The 22,154-nt window shown below is 46.5% G+C and overlaps 2 protein-coding genes across 4 annotated transcripts in view; one reads left to right on the forward strand and one right to left on the reverse strand.

Moving 5' to 3' along the window:
* The first annotated feature begins 1,010 nt into the window (after window positions 1-1,010).
* LOC144129068 (monocarboxylate transporter 12-like) lies at window positions 1,011-17,055 on the forward strand. 2 transcript variants are annotated; one of them, XR_013313860.1, is made up of 6 exons: window positions 1,011-1,271; window positions 2,724-2,867; window positions 3,430-4,482; window positions 8,778-8,946; window positions 14,732-14,845; window positions 14,898-17,055. XR_013313860.1 is itself a non-coding variant. In XM_077662957.1 (5 exons), the coding sequence occupies exons 1-4, from the start codon at window positions 1,094-1,096 to the stop codon at window positions 8,909-8,911; spliced, it is 1,509 nt and encodes a 502-aa protein (XP_077519083.1). In that variant the 5' UTR covers window positions 1,011-1,093; the 3' UTR covers window positions 8,912-8,946; window positions 14,732-17,055. The 2 variants fall into 2 exon arrangements, 1 of the variants encoding a protein (XP_077519083.1); XM_077662957.1 differs by having other exon boundaries at window positions 14,732-17,055.
* Window positions 9,595-22,154, reverse strand: part of LOC144129064 (vascular endothelial growth factor receptor 1-like) — a 90,208-nt gene continuing 77,648 nt past the window's right edge. For both annotated transcript variants that reach the window (XM_077662953.1, XM_077662952.1), the window contains exons 11-22: window positions 20,334-20,594; window positions 19,842-19,963; window positions 19,592-19,742; window positions 18,917-19,021; window positions 18,687-18,806; window positions 18,033-18,240; window positions 16,982-17,258; window positions 14,642-14,764; window positions 13,095-13,165; window positions 12,321-12,461; window positions 12,121-12,226; window positions 9,595-11,290 (exon numbers count right to left, since the gene is read on the reverse strand). In XM_077662953.1, coding sequence (XP_077519079.1) covers window positions 10,781-11,290; window positions 12,121-12,226; window positions 12,321-12,461; window positions 13,095-13,165; window positions 14,642-14,764; window positions 16,982-17,258; window positions 18,033-18,240; window positions 18,687-18,806; window positions 18,917-19,021; window positions 19,592-19,742; window positions 19,842-19,963; window positions 20,334-20,594 — 2,195 coding nt within the window. In that variant the 3' untranslated portion in view covers window positions 9,595-10,780. The remainder of the gene's footprint in view (window positions 11,291-12,120; window positions 12,227-12,320; window positions 12,462-13,094; window positions 13,166-14,641; window positions 14,765-16,981; window positions 17,259-18,032; window positions 18,241-18,686; window positions 18,807-18,916; window positions 19,022-19,591; window positions 19,743-19,841; window positions 19,964-20,333; window positions 20,595-22,154) is intronic.

Genomic DNA, 22,154 nt, shown 5'->3' on the forward strand with positions numbered 1-22,154 from the left:
GCGGAGGACATCACAATATGGGCCAACCAGGGAACGCTAGGACAAAGAGAGAGAAGTTTACAAGAAGCGGCGACGTGTGTGGAAGGGTATGTGAAAGAAAGAGGACAGGCGTGCTCCACTGAAAAGTCGGAGATCCTCAGAATCCAGAGAGGGAAGAAAACCCCGGAGAAGGTAGAAATCCTGCTCGAAGGAAGCCACATTCTGGAAAGGGAACCGGTCAGATTCCTCGGAATGTAGATCCAAACAAACAGGAGATACCCGCCGCGGTGGGTCAGTGGTTAGGGCGCTTGACTACTGATCCGGAGTTCCCGAGTTCGAACCCGACCGCGGCGGCTGCGTTTTTATGGAGGAAAAACGCTAAGGCGCCCGTGTGCTGTGCGATCGATGTCAGTGCACGTTAGATCCCCAGGTGGTCGGAATTATCCCGGAGCCCTCCACTACGGCACCTCTTTCTTCTTTCACTCCCTCCCTTCCCCCTTCTCTTACGGTGCGGTTCAGGTGTCCAACGATATGAGACAGATACTGCGCCATTTCCTTTCCCCCAAAACCAATTATTACTATTATTATTATTATTATTTTCAAGATTTGGCGGGAACAAGACGATGGTGGCATGAAAGTGATAGCCGTGGTTCCGCAGTAGTTACGACTGAATAAAAAAAAGTGTTCGCAATGACCAACAAAATGTGTTTGCAGTAGTTTCAGAAATAGCCAAGCAGTTGTTAGTGTGGTCACTTCCTTGCTAGCAAATTCAAACCTTGCTGTTGCACTGTGCACTGTGTTTTTGCACTGTGAGGCTGGCCTTGACATCGCTTGTTCGTGATATCAGCGCATGCGACATAACACATGGAAGTGCGCACACAGCGGCGCGCACATATCAGCTAGGCGCTCGATAAGGAAGACACGCTACGCTGCTCCTATCTTGCTCAAGATTATAAGGACAGCTCGTTCTCCACGAGCCTGCATTACTTTGAGACACTCATGGCCGTTCCCATCCGCTATCAAAGGTGAGAACGACCGGTGGTATAAGGCTCGCCTCCGCGGGCTCTTCCGTGACGCTGTCTCCCGGTGCGGAGGAACCAGAACATCGGCAGCCATGGACTCACCGCGGAGCTGGGTCGTGGCTGGAGCCTGCTTCTGGATAAGCATGTTCTCCTACCCTTTGCTCGGTGCCGCTGGCGTCGTTTACGTGAACATCTTACACACCTTCCATGTGACGAGGGAGGAAGCCTCGTGGCCCGTGAGCCTCACCTCCACCTTCTATCTACTCGCAGGTGAAGCCACGCCAAATGGTGCTAAGGAGCGTTCTGTGCAGTTACGCAAACCAGCAGTGGTGCAGCAGCAAAAATCGCAAAAATTGAAGATAACTTGACAACAGTGTTTTGGCCAGGAGCTATGCTCCTACAGCTACAGCCTGTATCTTTAGCCCTGTGGTGATTGTATTACCTGACCACCACTTCGGGCATGTAACTGTAGCATAGTTACCGCTCCTTGAGGGCAAGACAAGAGCTTATTATGACGGTTGGTTCGTTTCCTTAATTTTAGAGGTTTTTATGTACGGGTTTTGTGTAACCGTCTTTATTGCAACCATGTGCTAGATAACTTAGCGACAGGCTCTGTTCAGTTCTTCTCTTGCTGCGCAGCATCTTTGCGCGAAGTAGTGGCGAGGTGCGAACGTACGGTCGGACAAGCTAATGAAAAACTGCGACATCGTTACATGTAAAATTGGTGCTGAACCAATTAGTTGCCATTTAAGCTTCTAGGTGCCATCGGTTGCAAAAGTTGTCAGTCCAAGGCTCCCGTGACCGTAGCGAGAGTGTGACCAATAGGCGGCGCAGTGATACTTGTCACTTTCTTTGTGATCAAAAACGTCGAGGAAGGATTTCGGTATTGCTCACGAGGTCGGGCTGACAAATGCGCACGAATCTTTCACAGTTCATTTTATGCATGTATGTTTCACAGTTTAATGCGTGTGTTTTAACAACATAAGCGCCTTCAGCTCGGAACAATTGCAACAACGGGTACGTCGTGTGTACCTCCATGACTCGCTCGCTTTTCGTCTCCTGGCTGTTTCGCATTGCAAAAGAGCTTCTGGTCAGTGGGGTACGTTGTAGTAAAAGGACTTGATGTACCTTGGGACGCGGCCGATAAGATAAGAATCGAGCTGAGGACGCCATTTCTCAGCAGTTGAACAGCTTTTTCCCACTTGACAACCGAAGCTTATCGAAACAACGGAATTTTTTTTCCTTCACAAGGTATCAGGATGTTGTACCATAAAACGCTATAGGAACCACTCTCGTCCGCGATAGTGATCCGAACTGTAAGAAGCAGGAGACGACCACATAAGAACCTACAAAAGAGCTATAATTTGTTTAATGAATGTGCAGCCTTCGTGAGGAGTAAACAAGCCACTACACATGTGCGACTGGAACATTATCTGGGGCATTCGATGCAACTCTTGTGGCACTTTTATGACACTAAAGTTCTAAAACGTGAGAAAAAGAGCGTCGGATTTCAACACAGAAGGCACATACGCAACTCACGTTACGGTCGAAGTTGCTTGTAAAACGGGCCCAGGCCACAGTGCATCAAAAGGAAGAAACAGAAAAAAAGCAAAGCTCTCCTGGATTCTTTGCTTTTCGTCTTGATCGCTATGAATCTAATCCTTTAAATCATCCTTTAAGCAAACCTCGTATCTTTCCATCAAATATAGCAAACTTGCGCAGGTCTCCTGGGTGGTATCCTCAGCAAGTATGCCACCATCCGGACCATCCTGCTCTTCTGCTGTACGGCCAGCGGCATCACGCTGTCATGCTGCTACTTCACTACGGGCCTGCGGTTTTTAATAATAGTACTCGGTATTTTACATGGTACGCATGTCTTTTTAGTGTATATTTCTGAAGAAAAATTCTTCCCAAAGTAAAATGTCGTGAAACGAACGCGGGCTGATAAAATCATGCATCAGGTGTAAGACTTCCTCTCGAACTGTATCAGCAATCTCATCCTCAACATGGTGCGCCCTGAGGTAGAGCCCCCAATGCGCCAACTTAAGTACGCACTCACATCCTAACCGAAGAAAGTATTGCCACGAACCCGCCATTTTACGGAACTTGAAGCAAGAACTAAGTGAAATGTCGTGTGATGCAAGCGTCGCCGAATTCAGCAACCTATCGATTCCATCAATACGAAACGAATCTATTGATAAGCGCATGGATTCTGAACGTTGAGCGAATTAGTAGCCCCGCTGCTTGTAGTGATTTTAGACGACACTGGTCTTCCGAGGTAATTGTAGGAAACGTAACCCTTCCTAAACTATAGAGATACAGTAGAGCAGTTGTCAGCGATACTCTTGTGAACCCTAGCACCACCTTCACATAAACATTATTACCACTGAGAAGAACGCAATCTAACGAATGTTTTCTTTCCGGACAGGTATTGCCGTCGGTGGCATCAGACTAAACGTGGTGGCTGTAAACAAATATTTCATCAAGTACCTAGCCACTGCGTCTGGTCTTAACTTGGCCGGTATGTCGGTGGGAGGATTCATTCTTCCGCCACTGCTGCAGCTATTGTTCGACCAGTTCGGCTTCAGAGGAGCGCTGCTCATCTGCGGTGGTATCACGCTTAACGCCGTCCCCGCGGCTTTGCTATGCGGCGATCCGGAGGTACCGAGGTCCTCGGTACTGTTTTCTACGAAGCAAAAAGTAAGCAACACACCAAACTTTGAAAATTACCACGATCATGATCACGATCAAAAAGAGGCAGTGCACGACGCCTGTGATGTTAATGTGAATGCTTATCACAAGTATCAGAAAATAGACGGAGTGCATGAAAACCGACAAAGAGAGCACGTGAAGTACGAACGATTTTCTGAGCTGTTGTCAAAGAACACGTCTTGCGCGCTAGAATCGCCGAAAGGCACCACTCGTGACGCCAGCCCGAAGGATGAAACAGCCTGGAAGAGCACGGCGTCCAACAGGTTTCGAGTTGTTTGCCCAGTCAGCAAATCAAACACCGAACACGCTTTCTCGTTTGCTCTGAACCCACGATTTTACCTGGTGACGTTCACTCACCTGGTTATCTTCACCAACATGGCGACGTACTTGACCGTGATCATCGACTTCGCCGTGGACTGCGGTGTTGCCAAGTGGAACGCCGTTCTTTTGGTGCCTGTGTACTCAATCGCTGATGTCGCGGCCCGACTTGGCTCCGGATGGGTGACGGACAGGAAGTTCTTGTCGCGGTGCTCGTGGACTGCGCTCTGCCTGCTATGCTGGTCTGTAGCTCTGATGTCGATGCCACTCGGACGCTCCTTCTACTCGCTGCTGGTGTGCGCCGTCGTGTCCGGCTGGTGCAACGGCTCAACTCTGTCTATGGTCCCTGTCCTCTTCTCGGAAGTGACGAGTGCGCAGCACTTCGCGGTCTGCTTCGGCACCGGTTCCAGCCTCGTCGGCCTAGCCTGCTTGCTGCGACCGCTGCTGATCGGTAAGAAGCGTCAGTTTCGGCTTAATTTGATTACCGAGGGGCGAATTAAGCACGAACAAAATGTGCACTAACGTTAGCGCAGCGCACTTTTCTCGGCGCAGCATGATGAACCATTGTGTGAGCCCTTCGGCATAAGTATATACCACCCATGCAGTGCCGATATCAGCCGATCAGGTAAGCTTTTGCTTCTGTTCTGACATAATTCACTTTAATGGTGATGGCAAAACTTCTTCAGAAGCCCCCCCCCCCCCCCCCCGAAGTTCAGAGCTGTAAGAGATTGCGGATGGAAATTAATCGGACGAAGCGCTATATATGATCGGGGCCCAACTATACAGTCAAATATGCACCAGTTATTGCATGGTCGTTGCAGTGAGTGGCAAGTCAGTGAGCAACTCTTAAGGCATAGTATGGAGCTTATCTAGATTACGGTGGTCTAGGTTAACTGCTTAAACAAATAACTTTTGTCAGTTTCGAACTCCCATGTTTGTAAAAACAGGCGTCCAGGAAAAGTTATTTTCAAGTGTGCTTAATAATGTACGCTACCGTACCCACATAATACCAACCGCGGTGGCTCAGTGTTTAAGGTGTTCAGCTGCTGAGCAAGGGGACCGGTCCAGGCCGCGGCAGTTGCATTTTGTCGAAGGTGAAACACAAAAGGCACCCGTGTGTTGTGCGATGTCAATGCACGTCAGAGAACCTCAGGCGGCCGAAATTTACCAAGAGCCCTCCACCACTCACCCCATTACAGCCCATGTTCACCGCTTTGGGGATTTACACCCCACATACCAATTGCCATACCAATTGTGGTGGCTCAGTGGTTATTACGTTCCGCTGTTAAGAAAGGGGACCCGTGATCAAGTTCTGCCCGCAATGGCTGCATTTTGATGAAGGCAAAACGCAAAAGGCGCCCGTGACCGCGGCGGTGGCCAAGTGGTTGAGCATCCGCCTCGCATGCGGGAAGTGCGGCCCAAGTAACGCAAAATATTGCAAGAAATACGTCACTTTTTTTGGTTACTGCCTTTAAATCTTTCCAAAACTAAGCTCATGTCTTTCACTAACAAGCCACGTATTCCTACCGCCTACTTTCTTGATAACAATAGTGTAGAATTCACCACAAGTTACAAGTATCTTGGCATTAACCTACAATCCGACTTATCATGGAATCATCATATTAATCTCACTCTTGCCTCCGCTAACCGTACTTTCGGACTTCTCAAACATAATTTAAAAGAGGCCGCGACACATGTAAAAAAACTAGCGTACACCACATTAATCCGTCCGAAACTCGAATACGCGTCTGCCATTTGGGATCCTCATCAGAATTATATCATCAGTAACATCGAAGCCCTGCAAAACCGTGCTGCGCGATTCATCTTTTCTGATTTTTCATGTTACACCAGCGTCACCTCATTGAAGACTAAAGCCGAGTTAGATAACTTAGCACTGCGCCGAAAAATTTCCCGTCTGTCACTTTTCCACAAGCTTTATCACCATCCTTCCCTTCATGATGAATTCTTTCTGCCACCGCCAGTTATCTTTCCACGTCGCGATCATCCTTACAAAGTTAAACGCATTAACTGCCAGTCATTCCATTATGCCTATTCTTTTTACCACGCACAATAACCGAATGGAACGCTTTGCCATCAGAAATTGCCACTGAATCTGATCTAAATAAATTCCAACATCTTATGCACTCATGTTTCAACAACTAAAAAGGTATTTTTTGAGCGTTCTTTTCTTCCGCCTTGTCTTCTTTTTATTTTATATTTTTTTTTGTACTTCAGCGCACCTTTTCCAGTGTTGTATTTTTCTTTTTCTAGCGGTGCTGTTATTTATGCTCAAATTTTGCTGTTATGTGCATTGTTGCGACCCTTTCTGTGAATGCCTATTTATGATTAATATTTTGTGATTTCTTTTTATTTTAGTGCAATATCTTTAACCTTATAACAATGCTTTGTACTTACTCCCCCCCCCCCCCATGTAATACCCTCAAATGAGGGCCTTTGGGGGTATTTTGAATAAATAAATAAATAAATAAATAAATAAATAAACACCAGGCAACGTTAAACAATAACGTTAGTGGAATTTTTGCGTAACGTTGACATGACATTATTATGACGTTCGATTGACAAAAAGTACACAAAGTAACGTAGCCTCTTAATGTGTGTCGGCTGTCGGGCAATCCTACGCCCACATGTCCTACGTGAACAAATAATGACCGCTGCAAATGTGAAGCGCAGAGAGCCTTTCAAAGTAACGATGGCAAGCAACGTGCTCATTTTTTACAGTGCATTCACGAACATAATTTGCACAGCAAGCACTTCCTCGGCGAACAACAATAATGCATGAAACACTATGCTACAGCAACATTACGAACAAGAAAACGCCACCGCGCTACGCTCACATACGTATGAGAGTGTATTTCAGCAAGCTTATATATTCCCCACATGAGGCCCTGGTTTTAGAGCCAGTGACGCTCACCAATCAAGCGAAGTAGTTTCGTGCGTTTTTTAACTTCTGATGGCAAAAAATTAGAAATACAAGTGAGCATGATCATGAATTGATAATACCTTTTATTTAAAAAGCCGTATTATTACGCGCTGCTGTCTTTGTGCGAGAATTATCTAACTGCATTCCATAAAAATGAACATGCTAATTCTCAAGGAGGCGTCTTTCCGAGCACTACGCTTATGTTGCTTTAGTATCCTCCAGTTACACTGTATTCACTTGGCTCAGAGAAGCAGCAGGATTCCATAAACTACATTACCGGTGCACCATTGGCCTCGTCAGTATTATATGCTGCAAGTAATCTGTTCACAAATGTTGTCGAAATATGGACTCAGAAACGTTGGCTAGATGTCTCGAACCAATGTTGGTTCAATGTATGCACATTCAGATAACATACTTGACACAACGTTGCATAAACGTTCTGCGTTACTTGGGGGGGTTCTATCCCCAGTGCCGCCGGGTACCCATCGGTGATACAATGTGTACAAGCTTTCTCCTGGTGTGGTGCTCGGCTTAATTAGAGTGAAATGCTTGAGAAATGGGTCTTTGACCCCACCGTGAGAGGTCGAAAAATACCTTGTGCCATGGCACTCATTGGCCATAGATGCCGTTGCGCCATAAAAATCCATAATCATCATCAAAAGGCGCCCGTGTGCTGTGCGATGTCAATGCACGTGAGAGAACCTCAGCCGGCCAAAATTTACTAGGCGCCCATCATAGCAGGTGTATACGGCTTTGGGGCGTTACACCTCATATACCACTTGCAATACGTGCCCACAAAGCACGACGCAATAAGAGAGAGTGCTTAGCATAGATTAACTACGACAAGCAAAGTTCATAACGTCTAGCGGTCCCTTAAAGGGACTATGCAATAAATTAATTGAGATTACGTAAAGCGGGCGAGAGATAGGCATTTCATCACTCGTCCCCCCAACGCAAGAATTTTTGAGCTAGCATCAATAACAGCGAAGGTATAGACGATTAAAAATTACGCTCCTCCTCTCCCCCCTCAACTCGTACACGCGGGGCACCAGACAAAAATAAAGAAAACAGCTCTGGGACTGGGCCCCGCCATCAATACGTCATCAGATGGCGTTCGCTTTGCGACTTCCGGTTGTCGCTCCTAGCACCCCAGCAGCAGCATCGGCGGCGTGGCGACATCTCTCCGGTCTCTTCGCCTTCCTGGACTGCGGCGCGCATCGGGTTTCTTTGCTTATCATCTGTTGTAGTTAGGAGTAATAAACCCCGACCTCGAGGCGCGACTGCTCGCTCTTACGGCCGCGATCGGCATCGAGCCCTATGCGTGCGCACGAAGAGCCGTGCGAGTGACTCCGGAACTCCCGACAGAAGGAGGCGGCAAAGGAAAATTGAAACCATATGCGCGAAGGCAATGCCCTGGCTTGCGCTTGCTCGAGGGGCTCGCGCGGCGGCACGAGCAGACGATTTTCACGGCTACCGGAAGTGTGCCCGTGACGTCGTGGCTGCCGTGGCTCCAGCGAATGACAGCGTGTGGTGGCCTGGTTACGTCATGGGTAGAGTGACGTCTTTTTTCACGATTTTAGTTTCAAAATCGGACACTACGAGCACGCCAATCGGCCCGCGAATTAAAAAAAAACGTTTTTTAAAAATTCATAATAAATTGCCGGCTCAGTTTCGAAGACTCATACTTGGTGTGAATGCTTCTAGCATCATTTCTAAGCATTGACAACATTTACAAGCGACTCTTTATTCGTTGCATAGTCCCTTTAACATCATCATCCTCTCACACTCATGGGGGTCTATTGCAGGTTTCTTCCGTGATCACATTGGAGGCTACGGAGGCCTCTTCTACTATCACGCCTGCTGCACGTGCGTCGCAGTTGTCTTCTGGGTTTGGTTGGCAGTGCGCAGTCGGCTCAATGTGCGAAATTTGAAAATTTGAACTCTCGGTGACTACACAGTATGTGACAAGCAAAGGTAAGAAGCTATGCGCCATCCATGTGAAAACCGCATAACGCAGGTTCACACCGGACACTTCAATTGCTGGTAGACAGAATATTACAATTTTGCACTAAGGCTTTCCTGATCCTGTGCCTCAGTTTTAGACCTAAGGAGGGCTGTCGCTGGTTCAGGGCTGACATGACCGCTAAATGATGTTTACAGCTAGAGTGCGAGTCCCGTTCACCGAAACCGCTTTGCAGTGCAGACGTCGGAAACCGTCAGCGACTGAGCTCATGCACATTAGCAAGTCTGAAAGCTCTCCGCTCACACAAGAAACATCTCTAAGTGTTAATGGTGTACTGAGACTGCATTAAACACAGTGTAATTGCCGACTAAGCAAGCTTGGACAAAAATTCATCAGCGTGTCCCCAGCCCCATCGGCACTGCAATTAGCTGATGCTATTTGATACATCTTCCACGTTTCGGTCTTTTCCAACTATTTCTCGCAATAAGTGTTTACCCCATCAGCAGAGTAAAAAAAATATTTCTGCGGGAAATAAAAATCGTTCAATATCGTGGAATCGTGAATCTAACTGCAGGCGTTCAAAACATTCGGTGCTCCATCACTGCTTCACTATTTCAACCACGGATGCTGCAGGTGAAAGAAAACAGTTACAGGTGGCATATTTTTATTATTAAATTATATTCTCTTCATAGGGCACCTCTCAGCCTGTTGTGCGTACAGCGTCAACATCAAGAGGTCAGTGTTGCCAACATAAGATAACAATGCTTTCCAGGGCGCTGTACTTAATGACTAGCTCACACCGCAAGGAAAAAGGTACACAGTTGAGCAGGCGGAACAACAAATCTCATCGCACTTCCACGTGTATGCAACCTTGACAACAAAAGAGGAAAGCGTGACAAAGTGTCTCATCGATACGTATAACAGAACGAGAAGATGAGTCACGAATACTGTTCCTGTTGTACTCTTCGCTCAACGTCGATGCACCCAACGAACATTTACAGTCCAATCAACATGCTATGGTTTGCCATGACTTAAAACAAGTGAAATCGTGGTCACATAATGCAGAGACAGCAATAAGAACTGAGCATGACAGCTGAGGCGTGGAATGTAACTGGCGTTTTATGTGTGTGTTTGGATGACTTGGTCCATTGAGTCCGCGTTCCTATGTTCCAAAGAACACACAGTGTATGGATGACAGACATAGGAGTGAGCTTGCACTCAGTTTAAGTTAGGGCACGTGGTCAAAATAACAGCGTTCATGTATTCATGCCTATTACTACAAGAACACATCGTCAGTAATATTCCAGGAACCATCAACTGCTTTGTATAGGGACGCTGTGGTTACGTACTTGGGCCAGCACTGTTCCTAGACGTACATTATCCAAGCAGCACAGAAGCTGCCCCCGTACTGCTGACATGACCGGACATTCTGCCTCAAGTGTGCCCGCCATGCAAACCACAGGGCTCTCTACATTTGGCCCAGAGATTCATGCACACCGACAAATAGAACGAGTAGACGGTGGCATTAATGCGCCACATCCATGAATACACAGGTAAGGGGGACGAAAACGCCACAACATCAACGAGAAACAGAGTCTATAACAACACTATGTACACAAGTTTGACAAGAGTCCATGCTCGTCATGTTGCGCATAAGCGTCACATGGTCGTATCCTTTAAACTGAAACTTCGAGTCACACGGGGCAGCATGCTTGCTGAATATTCAGCTCTCCCTCACTGAAACAGCATAGCTCAAGCGCAAGAGAGCTTAAGCTTTCTGAGCCCAATACCCATCTTCCTCTAACTTGAGGACACCTTCTCCAACCAGACGCGGTCCGCCGTCGCTCACACTTCGGTGCCGCCACTACCATCGACACTCACAACCAGGTTGTACGCGGGCGGTGGCGTGGCGCACACTTCGCTCAAGTCGTCCGACGCCCTGGCGTCTCCCATGGCTTCACCCGGTTGGGGCAGCAGAAGAGGTGGTGCATCCCGGCGCTTGCCGGCCGGGAGGCGCAGTTGCAGCGTCGGCCCATTGACGTTCATGTAGGTCGGTGCTGTAGCCTTGTCATCCTCATGGGTGCTGCCGCCATGGCCTAGTATGGGCATCATTTCGATTCCGTCCCTCGCAATAGCGCTGCCGTTGGGGGCGGTGGTGGTGGTGGCCATCTTGGCGTAGTGCGGCTCCGAGCCCGCCTGAATGCCAGCGCGGCTCGTGTTGATGTAGTTTTCGTTGTCAGACCTCATGTCCAAGTAATCCGGGTTTGGACTGTTATTTCCCATGGCAAGGTAGTCGTTGTTGTTCTTCATGAGATGGTTCACATTGGCGTAGGGGTCGTTCAAGGCCATGTAGTACTGCAAAGAAAAGGATTTCGCTTAAGGACTAGAGCCGATGTAGAAATAAGTGCAAAGCTTGAAAGCACGACATTAGTTCATTTTGATTTCATTGTGATTTCTTCCTGCTTAGAATATTCTGCTTGCTACAATTTTCTTAAATGGCATCACAAGGAATGGTCGCATACTCTACGCAAGAAAAACACATTGTCAAAATAATATCTGACCACCGCATGCATCAGTTCTGGCCAAGCTGGCAGCACAGAACTTAGATACTTTAGGTTAAGTGGTATGGCCTGAAGGGTATCACGCTATATATAGCGTTAATGGGTAAATGTCCATATATCTGAAATTGGTCATTCTCTACTTTACATTCAGAGATCACTAGGAGTCCTCATACCACCCCTAATGTAGTGGCGCAGCAGTTAAGCCTTAAGCCTTGCACCACGGCCCGGCAGGTTCAAACACAGCTGCCGGTGGGAGCTTGTGAGACCCAGGTTGCCCTTCCCGAGCAACCTCTCCCGACCAATAATTAATGTAACTGCCACCTGCCAAGGTGGGCAGTTTGTTCACAATCCGATGGGCAAGGCCTGATGGCCCACCTGCCACCCAGATTGGCCACCTAGGTTGCTTCTTTGGGGATTTTTCACTCACGCCGACGATGACGTCTGGTTTTTCGCTGAACAGTACTCTTAACGCTGACAGTTAAAGTAAAATCAGGACTATTGTGCTTTTTTAGTTTCACTAAACAACTGTCTTTGCTCAGCTAAGTCCACGACATGCGTTTTATTTAGGTGCGATTCACGTAACAACAGTGAATAAGAGCAGGTAGTCACTGGAAGCTAACTTACATCGCGCACTCCGGCCTGCAGAAGGTCACCGAGGCGGGTGACCAAAGTTGAGAAGTCCGGCCGCTCCTTTGGCTCTGCCTGCCAGCAGCTCTGCATGATCTCGTACCTGCATGCAAAAGAAAGTCACGTATTAAGGCGCAACCTCTGGGCAAGAATGTCTTTGCTGCGTTTAGCACATCTGACAGTATGTTGGCGCTTACACATCGTCGGGTGCGTAGTCAGGCTTTTCCATCCGGTAGCCGTTCTTAAGCCTCTTATAGAAGGACTCATCGATGACAACTCCAGGATATGGATTTCCCCCCAAGGAGAACATCTCCCACAGCAACACTCCGTAAGACCACCTGTGAATGAGATGACAGATCATTCCTATGTCCTTGATTTCATGGCAATCACAGGCAAGCAAGACAATTTAGGACTACTGCGAGACCGTGTTCAGCTATATTTTCAGTAGTTGGCCTTTCTTCTTTCTATTTTTTGCACGCGCTTCGACGTGCCCTCGGATACATTCTGTTCGAACGGTCAGACATAAGAATGCACAATGTGAATCTGGATCCACAGTACATGGCTATGCACATAGCCTCAACACCACAGTTTGCGGCTGAAACGCATTGTAATTCAGCATGATGGTAAATGATGAGCTACTATTTTACCAGTGGACTCGCTCTGACAATCTTTTTCATAGCAGGCCAACTGTCATCACATCAAGAACTCACGTGGCCCATACTAGCAAGAGGCGCAAAGCAGCAAGTGCAGGCTCAACCCTCATCACTGTCATCATCAGTACAGCTAATTCCACTGCAGGCCAAAGGCCTCTTCTATTTACCTCCAACTAACCCTGCCTTGCTGCAGTGCTCAAAAATTCATTATTGGATAATCATCGAAGCAAGAAGTATATGGCTTAGGCTGACGTATGCATTCTGCGTAAAGTATGTCTTTAACTAGCTTTTCGGGTTGTGAAGCCATGAGAAACGTACACATCGCTCTTTGTCGTGAAGACTCTGTCCATGATTGACTCAATAGCAGTCCATTTCACAGGTAGGAGGCCCTGTAACGACAAATAAGGTGGCGCTGTTAGATTCCTGTAGGGGAATGAATGTTTAGAACGAACATACTTTGATACATATACACGCAGTCGGCAGTGCTATCTCACAACAATCGTCTCTGGTAGTTTTAGGCGTATTTTTTCAACAACACATCGAATATTAATTTCCTTAGATTACTGTGGTCTGAAGTGCTCACAGGCCTAACTAATACCCTTTTGAGCTGATACCTTGTATCAAAAACATGCACGATCGCATGCGACCCTGTGGTGCCGTTTACACGAAGCTTCAATATTACTGTGATTTCTAGGATGTGTGCAGCAAAAAAAAAAAAAGGAGAAATGACGACAGCATCAGCTAACAGCGACATGGTCATAAAAACAGGGGCCGAAGAGGTAGGCCAAGTTATTGCCAACTCTCTGCTGGTGTGTAAGAACCGTGAACGAAACTATAGACTATATTATAGCAGTGATAAGCATAACTGAATAAGATAGTCTACTAAAACGGTTGTGTGTGGTAATCGGACATAACGTGGCCTTAGAAAAAAAGAACTGTTGAAAAAAAAAACAGCCTATCTCCTCTCTAAGTATCCGAAAAGCCTCAAAAGCTCAATTGCATTTTCCTGCACATATATTCGATATGTTTTTCCGAAGCACATGACTCCTTTTCCAATGTCATGAAAGAGAGAAACTTTCTAAACTCTGCAGTCTGGCAAGTTTATTTCGATGTGACAGTAAAAATTTTGTGTCCACAGAACTGCCTAGCACAACAAACGCACTACATTGTCACACAATTTCAGCAACCACACAATGACAGATACTGAGCGTGAGCAGAATATCGAAGTAAGGTACAGTTTAACCTCATTATAACAAAGTTAAAGGGGCGCAGCGATTACTTCGTTATAGCCGTAGCTTCGTTATAGCCAGTGTTGGCGGAGCTTCCAAGAGGAATCGTCATTCCTTCGCTATGTCCATTATTTCGTCATAAATCATTTTGTTATAACAAGTTTCGAGTGTACTTCTATTCGTACAGAGATCTGAACTCAGTTAATAATGTTATGTGGCCCTATAAAATACACCAATATAGTGATATTCAACTCAAGAACCCTCAAAGGAGGCCCTCCCACCAATGGTGTAGAGCTACTGTCATGACGTAGTGGTGAACCTGCGATACCACACTAGCAGGTGTAAGGCGGTTTACCCCAGAGTCAACACTGCTCGTTGGAAAGCCTCATATGAGAGTCATTAGCCGCTTCGTTCTGCACCTGTATCTGACTATAACACAATCTGCGCTTTGTTGCTCTAAAGCTACACAAATTCTCCTCAAACAAAAAATTGTTGCTTGAAATCTTTATTTTAACTAGCGTCAAATCAACAGCGCTCCTGCTGCACTATCTCAGCTGTCATACTACGATTTCAACCCAGCATTGATTTACAATGAACAGAACGTTTGTGAGGAATGGCTGAAAATTGTGAACTTACATCTCCTTTCTTGATGTAGTTGGAGTACTTGTAACAGTCCTTGGCGAGCCCGAAATCACAGATTTTCACGACGTTTTCTTCACTCAACAGGACGTTTCTCGCCGCCAAGTCTCTGTGAATCAACTGCAAGGAAAGCAAAAAAAAGCAAGACTTTTCCTGGGAGAATCATGACAGTACAAAAGCAGAGATTTTGGTTATGCGAAGGTAAACTATGATCAGAAATGCTGCTCAGCATTAATTTTATTTTCTTTTTCAGCTTTCGCTGCCGTTTCCTATACTCTGCTAATAATGCGGCGCTCACCTTAGATTTGCTCATGTTTGTGAGTCATATACATGTTACAAATTCGCACCCAAATACATTTACTGTGTTGCATGAATCTTTGCTCTATAGCATACCAAGCATAGTACTTTAATTTTTTTAATAACTCTGTTCTGGGAAGCTTTTTGATTCTATCGGTTTACCGGCCACTTCTTGTCTCTTTGCATAAATAAGCTCACCAATGGAGTTACCTTAAAGTATCTAAAATATGAAACTGTTTAGAGAGGAGCTAGACTGAGCTGAAGTAGGTTCGCTGTGCTCTAGTACAATGTTAGAACACGCCGTAGCATTTTCTGCGTTGCTCTAACCACGAAGTTGCCAAAAAGGCCTACAGTACACCAAAATAATGGTACACGTGAGAAACATAACTTATTTAATAAACGCTGACACAATACTGTTAACAAAAGCCCAGGCATAAGCCTCCAAATTAAGCCAGTACTCATATCGCATATCAGTAGATGCGTTCAGTCATTTGTCATCGAATGTTCATGCTTTCACTTTTAAAAATGCCTGTGCACATAGATTCTTGTTCGCACTTGATGCCACTATGAGCTAAACGCAAAAGTTCATAAACAAACACCGCTCCCCACAGCGTCCGGCTGGCTGAAATAATCCGCAGTGAAGCATGCAGGCCATTGTTTTATAAAATACCAGTCGCTGGGGCTACCACTTAGCGGAAATGACGCGCAAGAACAAGCGTATCGCTGAAATTTCTGTCATATGTGTTATGAATGTGTACAAAGGCCCAAAATTGTTTGGTAGAGCAGAACGCCACCTACGTTGCCTCTTGAAAGCTCTGTGGGTGCAAAGTCACACAGCTATTTGCACACGAGTTGATTATATGACAGACCAGAGCAAGACTGCTAGGCGACTCGACACCCAATGAGACGACAGCAAAGGCGCCAGCCGCTAATGCAGCATTGTTGCGTACGACAAGCTTTATGTAATCGGTGTCTAATGTGACAACAAATGCATGAAAGGAAGGAAATTATGGGCCCCAGTAACAAAGCTTTAACTGTGAATCATTTATAAGCCTCCCTGACATCATCCCCGTTGTCCATCATGGCTCTATAGCCTGAGTGCCACGTGCAAATAACAGACTACAAGGGCCACTCATATGATCAGATGGTTGGCTTTTGATAGATGTCACCTTGCGCTCAGAAACAATCGGGCTCTTTGAGACTTCGGGTGAGCCCATGTAAGCGTATTGAAAGGAATACGACATCGAGCTGCTGCCTTTTGCCATCATCCTCAGTGTAAGAGAGAAGGAGTAAGATGCACGAAATGTTTATAGAAGGCGGACTGCACGCACACGTATATCATCCTAGAGGCAAGGTCAGCAGCACTAATGAGGGAAAAATACACCGTATTGCATGTACATCGACAAGTGACACAGACAGTGTCTCAGTAAATCACAAATTGCAAGTGCAACCAATCTGTGTTCGACAGATTTTAATGTCGGTATAACTGGTGCGCAGATTAATAGCTTTAACAGAATTTGAAGCTCTCGCGTCATTTTACAGCGATAGCTGTTAGACGCCCATCTCTGGCTTGCGCGTTGTAATCGTCCGCTGTCGGCGTAACCGGTGGGTGCGTTACCATGGTTAGCATTCATGGTTACCATGGCAACCTGGGTATGGTTATCATCCCACATGACACCACGTAGGATGTGTTAAGACCCTTATTAATGGTGTGCGTCTGATTGTGTCTCATCATCTGATGTCACCTTATGTCACGGTCAACATCTGTCGCTTAAGCCTGCGGGTAGTTCTGTTTGGAACAGCCGCCTGCCAAAACTAAACGCCGACACAGCTATCGCTGAATCTCACGTTACATAGCCGTAACCGTCCTGTGAATCTTTTTATCTCTGCCTCTCCCTGAAATAGCGCTGTCACTTGACGAGGTTCTAGATACCTTTCATTGGCTCCCGTGATTAGCCAGAAATCGCGTTTCCAACAATCATGAAGCGCTCGTGCCCAAGAGAAGTTTTTCTATAGTGGGCGGACTGCGCGCGCACATACCTTCCTCGAGGCAAGGTACTCCATTCCGCGGGCGCACTGGAAGGCGAAGCAGAGCAGATCGCAGGTGGTGAGTGCCGCGTCCCTCAGGTCTCCATGGTCCCGCAGAGAGGAGCCACTCGTGAGTGGCACATGATTGCCGCTCTCTGGCAGGAAGCCGTCCGTGGTGCTTCCACTCTCCGACACCGGGAAGCTGAACTCGTTCCCGCGGCTCGAGGGGGTCGCACTCATCGCCAGGACCGCGTACTTGAGCGTCGGCGTATGCTGCTGCTGCTGTTGGCTGAGAGTGATCATGCAGAGCCGGTTACTCAAACAGTACATGCAATATGCAGTCAGAATCAGTTTGAAGGTGGTAGCTTTAGAGTGAAGGTAGTAGCTAAAGAGACATGACAAACAGATCTACAGTATATATGCCTATGAAGCGCAAAAAAAATGAGACAAGCCTCCTCACCTTTCACAAGTAATTTCTTTTTTGCCCCACCGCTTTCCATCGCAACAAGATTTTTTTTTTTTCATGCACACAGAGCATCAGAGTTAGGTCATTATCACGCAACAATTGCTCTCCTATGCGTGGACAAGAACGGATAGTGCCGTGGTGGAGGTGCAGACGAATAGCACCATACAAGAGGTAAGCAAACCCTATCGAGTAACTATAGTGTTGTCTGCGCGTTAAAGGGGCACTGAAGACAATTTCATCAAATTTTGTTCTTAGCAAAAATCGACTTTATGACTCTTTCTTGCTATAATGATTGTTTTTCGGCTGCAAAAGATGCATTTCTTGCAGCGAAAATTGGATTTAGAATTTTGTCGGCCACTTGATTCAAGCTAGTGACGTCAATATCGAGAACGAATAACATTCACCTTGCTCTATAATACACCTGCATACACCGCATCAACGTATCTCTCACAGCTCTTACAATAAAAACCTGCAAACGTTAAAAAAAATAACCCTTTATAATAAGCTGCTAAAGATTAGCAGTGTGTGTGCACAGCGCACACAAAGTAAATTCAATCTCCTTGATCACACTGGTCCGAGCCACAGTGCAGCCCTCACCAGTAGACGGGGTTCGAAATGGCAAAGGCAGCACAAGCCGACCGGAACCCGGGCGACGCCGAAGTCGGGGACTTAGGGCTGTAGCATATGTCCGGATCCACTTTGCCAGTCTCAGGGTTCAGCTGGTTGATAAAGCGCTCACGGTGCCTCAGCAGGTAGTGTCGCAGGTTCCCGAACTTGCAGTACTCCACAATCACCATCAATTCACCTGTATGCAGCAGAACAGGTGCTGTCAGAACCACGCACAACAGTGCACTTATGAATGCACTCATTCCCGCCTGAGCATTGGCAATGCGCTCTTCTTTTGTTTCGTCAACGTTTCCACCTCTTATGCAGTACAGCTGCTGGGCATTAAACTAGCACGCAAGCAACGCTAAATCGGAAGGGACAATCGCGACACCCAGAGTACCTACTTTAAACCAGTTCATGCAGGTTCAATGTCAGTACCTTGCGATGTCTTGTTCCCTGCCCGTTGTTCACATCAAATTTAAGATTCTTCATTGCTCTATGAACTACCAACAAGCTAATGAGGACATTTTAGCCGATGAAACTTACACTTCACAACAAGGCTGCACAATATTTGACCCGTCATTCTTGCTAAGCAGTTCAAGCTCAAGCACTACAGTTGCACATAAAAGTGGCAATGAACCTCACCCTTGGCTACATTCTTGGTGACAGCGCCGAGGATATTCACAATGTTCAAGTGCCGACCAAGATGAATGAGGATCTTGAGCTCGGCCATCAACGCCTTGCGCTGAGACATGTCGGCTCGTTCTGAGGAATGCAAGAAAGTTACGAACAATAAATGCGAGGCATATTAGAGAATATGGTATCACAAATTTACACAAGAGAAGAAATGTCCACACTGACACGTAGTGGCTCACCTTTGAGCATTTTCACAGCCACTGTAAGCGACTGTCCGTTGGGTCCAAGACCAATGGCTTCAGCCTTGACAACACGGCCGAATGCACCCTGTCCCAAGGTTCTACCTGTAGGTGATGAAGCAGGCTGTGTTAGACTGCCTTGGCTGCACAACACAATATACTGCTTTCACCACCGACATAATCGCTAAAACTAACTGCATTCTACGGTTTTCTATTCCCGACTTCAGCCCTGAATCCTTCGCATAGGTCAGATACTTATCGGGTGCACTGAATTGTGGACAGCTGGAAGTGGCTCTTCTCACTTCCGGTGGAGCACTTAAACGACGGTAGTCCACAGGAAAAGAATCTGCTGGCTCTTCACGTCACTCACAGTGTTAAGTTGTGGGTGGCTATTAATAGGGTTGCATTAACCATGGTGCACCTCTTGTTAGCGGTTAGAGTAAAGACAGGTGGTGCTCTCTTTGCTCGACAGCATATTCGAATCAACATTTACAGATGCAGATAGCAATAAGGGAAGAAAGTATAATCAAGGTGGTGTCCTTGTGCCATCATCAAGTAGCCCACTTTGCAGCAGGCGTTTCTTTCTTCCAATTACTCTCGGCTTTTCTGATGGCCTGTGAAACTAGAGGCAATGAGTGTTCGCGTCAGAACATCATATTTGTGCTGTGCGCGTACCCAGCTTGAGGCGATCTCTGGGGAATTCCCAACGCTGGTCGTATGGCAGCAACTCCACTTGCTCACACAGCGGCAGGTCTGGGTTGAACATGTCCACCTGACCCTTGTCAAAGAGGGTTTTGTTCAATAACTCCATCTCCTTCTCTTCTTTCTGCGTGATGCGAAAAGAATTTGCACACAACGGTAAGCACTCAACAGTCACTCGCTGCACACTCGTCGATCGAGGCTAGACACAACTGTTCCTACTCACCATAACTGCGCGGTATTTCTTGCAGAAAAAGAACAAGGTGACGAGGATGCAAACGCCGAATGCCGTGAACCCGACGCTTATCCAAGTTATCTGGGTGCTACTCATGCCATGTGCCAGTACTCCTGAAACAAGTATAAACAGTTATTCATATATCGTAATGCTCTGTAAAGACTGTGCTGTCTGTCAGCTACACCGTCCTAATATCACGGGGACGCAGAGCTCACCTATGACGTCAAGGCAACACTGAGTCAAAGAAAGCACTCTACCACCAAACTCACTGAACCGAAAGCAGAGAAAACTTCAAGTTGTCTATTGAAGAGCCCGTCGCGTTATGTAAAATGCCCACAATATTTTGTGGCACTAAATATGAGATTTTTAAGTTCGCCCTAGCTATACACCTTCCTCTTTATTTAGTGAAACGAAGCTCGTGGACTTGAGCGAATCCACAATGCAAGCGAATTAGTCCAGAAAAGCCCCATCATGCATACGCACCACTGGTGGCATAGATGGTGGTGTTGGCGTAGATGGCCCCGGCCCTGTTCTCGGCCCGGCACTGGTAGAAGCCGCTGTCTTGGGGCGTCACCTTGCGCTTGATGAGCCAGCGGCCAGTCATGTTGAGCGGCTTGCCATCCTTGAACCACGAGATGCTGGGCTCCGGCAGGCCGTTCGCTGAGCAGTACAGTTCGAGGTACGACACGTCGCTCACCACGTCGTTCCGCAGGGTGGTCATGTTGAACTCGGGAGGACGCATGTCTGTGTAGCGGTGAGCAAACAGACCAGAGGGCATCCACTGAGTCGGCTGACGACTTCTCACACTCTAGACCACTGCTGCAGTGGATGCTGTACTAACTCAGCCCAGTTTTGGGATACAAAAGCTGCACAGTGATCCAGAAAGCTCTGCCAAGCTGCTGCCATGTATACTTCCCCTTTCGTTAAAACCACATTTGCTAACCTTGGCATGCCGGGCGGTGACCGAGCTTGACTTCTTCGAATAAGTGCGGGCCATGTTTATAAAGTTTAGCCAGACTGTTTAACTCCAACTTATTTTTAAATAAGTGTGCTTCACTATCACTATTCTGCAGAGCTCTCCGTGTTTTTAATAACATCAATGTAGAGTCGACCAAATGTATCTTCAGCGTCTCATACAGGACTGCAATGGATAATTACACGCATGCTTACTGCGCATGTGCAGATAAGCTGCGCGTCACTCATGGCACAAAACGTCTAGAATACAAGCCGATATGAACATGCGCACAAACAGCGTACCTTCCCGAGTTAACAGAGGCTGAGCTGTGGAACATCATAAGTAGGATGAAGATGTTCAATCAACCATGCAGGCTTTGATAAGATCCGTGTGCGCGATCTGTACTGCAACTTTAGCATATTAAAAGGTGTGATTCTCAAAATTCTAAACGCCACACTAGAAACTGGAATGATGCCCAGAGAATTGAAAATATCAATAGTGAGGCCTGTGTATAAAGGCGGAAAGTGAAATGACTGCACAAACTACAGATCGATTTCTATGATATCTGCTTTTGTGCATATATTGGAAAAACACGTGGCATCCGTTACGCAGTCTTTTTGTGAGAAATATTCTTTAAACAACCCAGCACAATACGGCTTCACAAAGGACTGGAATACAACTAGGCTCTTAGAAGAATTCTTGGATTACGTTAACACCGCAAAAGAAAACAATCACCTTACATTACCACTATTTTTAGACCTATCAAAAGCCTTTGATACTATTGATCATGTATTAATATTACAAAAGTTGGAAAACATGGGTTTCAGGGGACGATTTCATCAATTCTATCAGGGGGGCCCATTACAATTCAATATGTACGTCTCTGAAGTAAGTTTTTTGAAATTAACCTCAAAAATTTTTCAGTATGCAGATGACACAGCACTTGCACTAGAATTCGCTGATCTTCATTCTGGGAGCAAAAGGTTTCAGCAGGATATGTGCAAGCTGATAGACTGGCTTGCCCAAAATTCAATATATATTTAAATCACCAAAAACGAAGCTTCTCTGTTTTAGAAATCCGCACAAGCGAAGGACCCTAACTGAGTCTTCCAGACGGTGGCGGCCTTTTTTACATGGCTCGCATTGTGATTCGTACACATGTAATGTCATACCGTTTGCACCTTCAGTTAAATATCTCGGAATAATAATTGATGAGCATGTGACATGGAATAATCATGTGCAGTATATATGTAACAGGCTTAGAGCCGTGTCTGCGATGATGTACAACCTCAGAGGTAAGACTTCGATGCACCTAAGGCACATCATATTCAAAGCGCTGGCTGAATCTA

This window comes from Amblyomma americanum, chromosome 4 (assembly GCF_052857255.1).
Source record: "Amblyomma americanum isolate KBUSLIRL-KWMA chromosome 4, ASM5285725v1, whole genome shotgun sequence".
Taxonomy (NCBI): domain Eukaryota; kingdom Metazoa; phylum Arthropoda; class Arachnida; order Ixodida; family Ixodidae; genus Amblyomma; species Amblyomma americanum.

What these genes read in the sequence shown, in the direction of transcription:
- LOC144129068 (XM_077662957.1), top strand. Translation starts at nt 1,094, where the DNA reads ATGGACTCACCGCGGAGCTGGGTCGTGGCTGGAGCCTGCTTCTGGATA. An exon ending in CACCTTCTATCTACTCGCAG is followed by an intron (nt 1,272 to 2,723) that starts GTGAAGCCACGC and finishes AAACTTGCGCAG; the next exon opens with GTCTCCTGGGTGGTATCCTC. An exon ending in GCTGCGACCGCTGCTGATCG is followed by an intron (nt 4,483 to 8,777) that starts GTAAGAAGCGTC and finishes GGTCTATTGCAG; the next exon opens with GTTTCTTCCGTGATCACATT.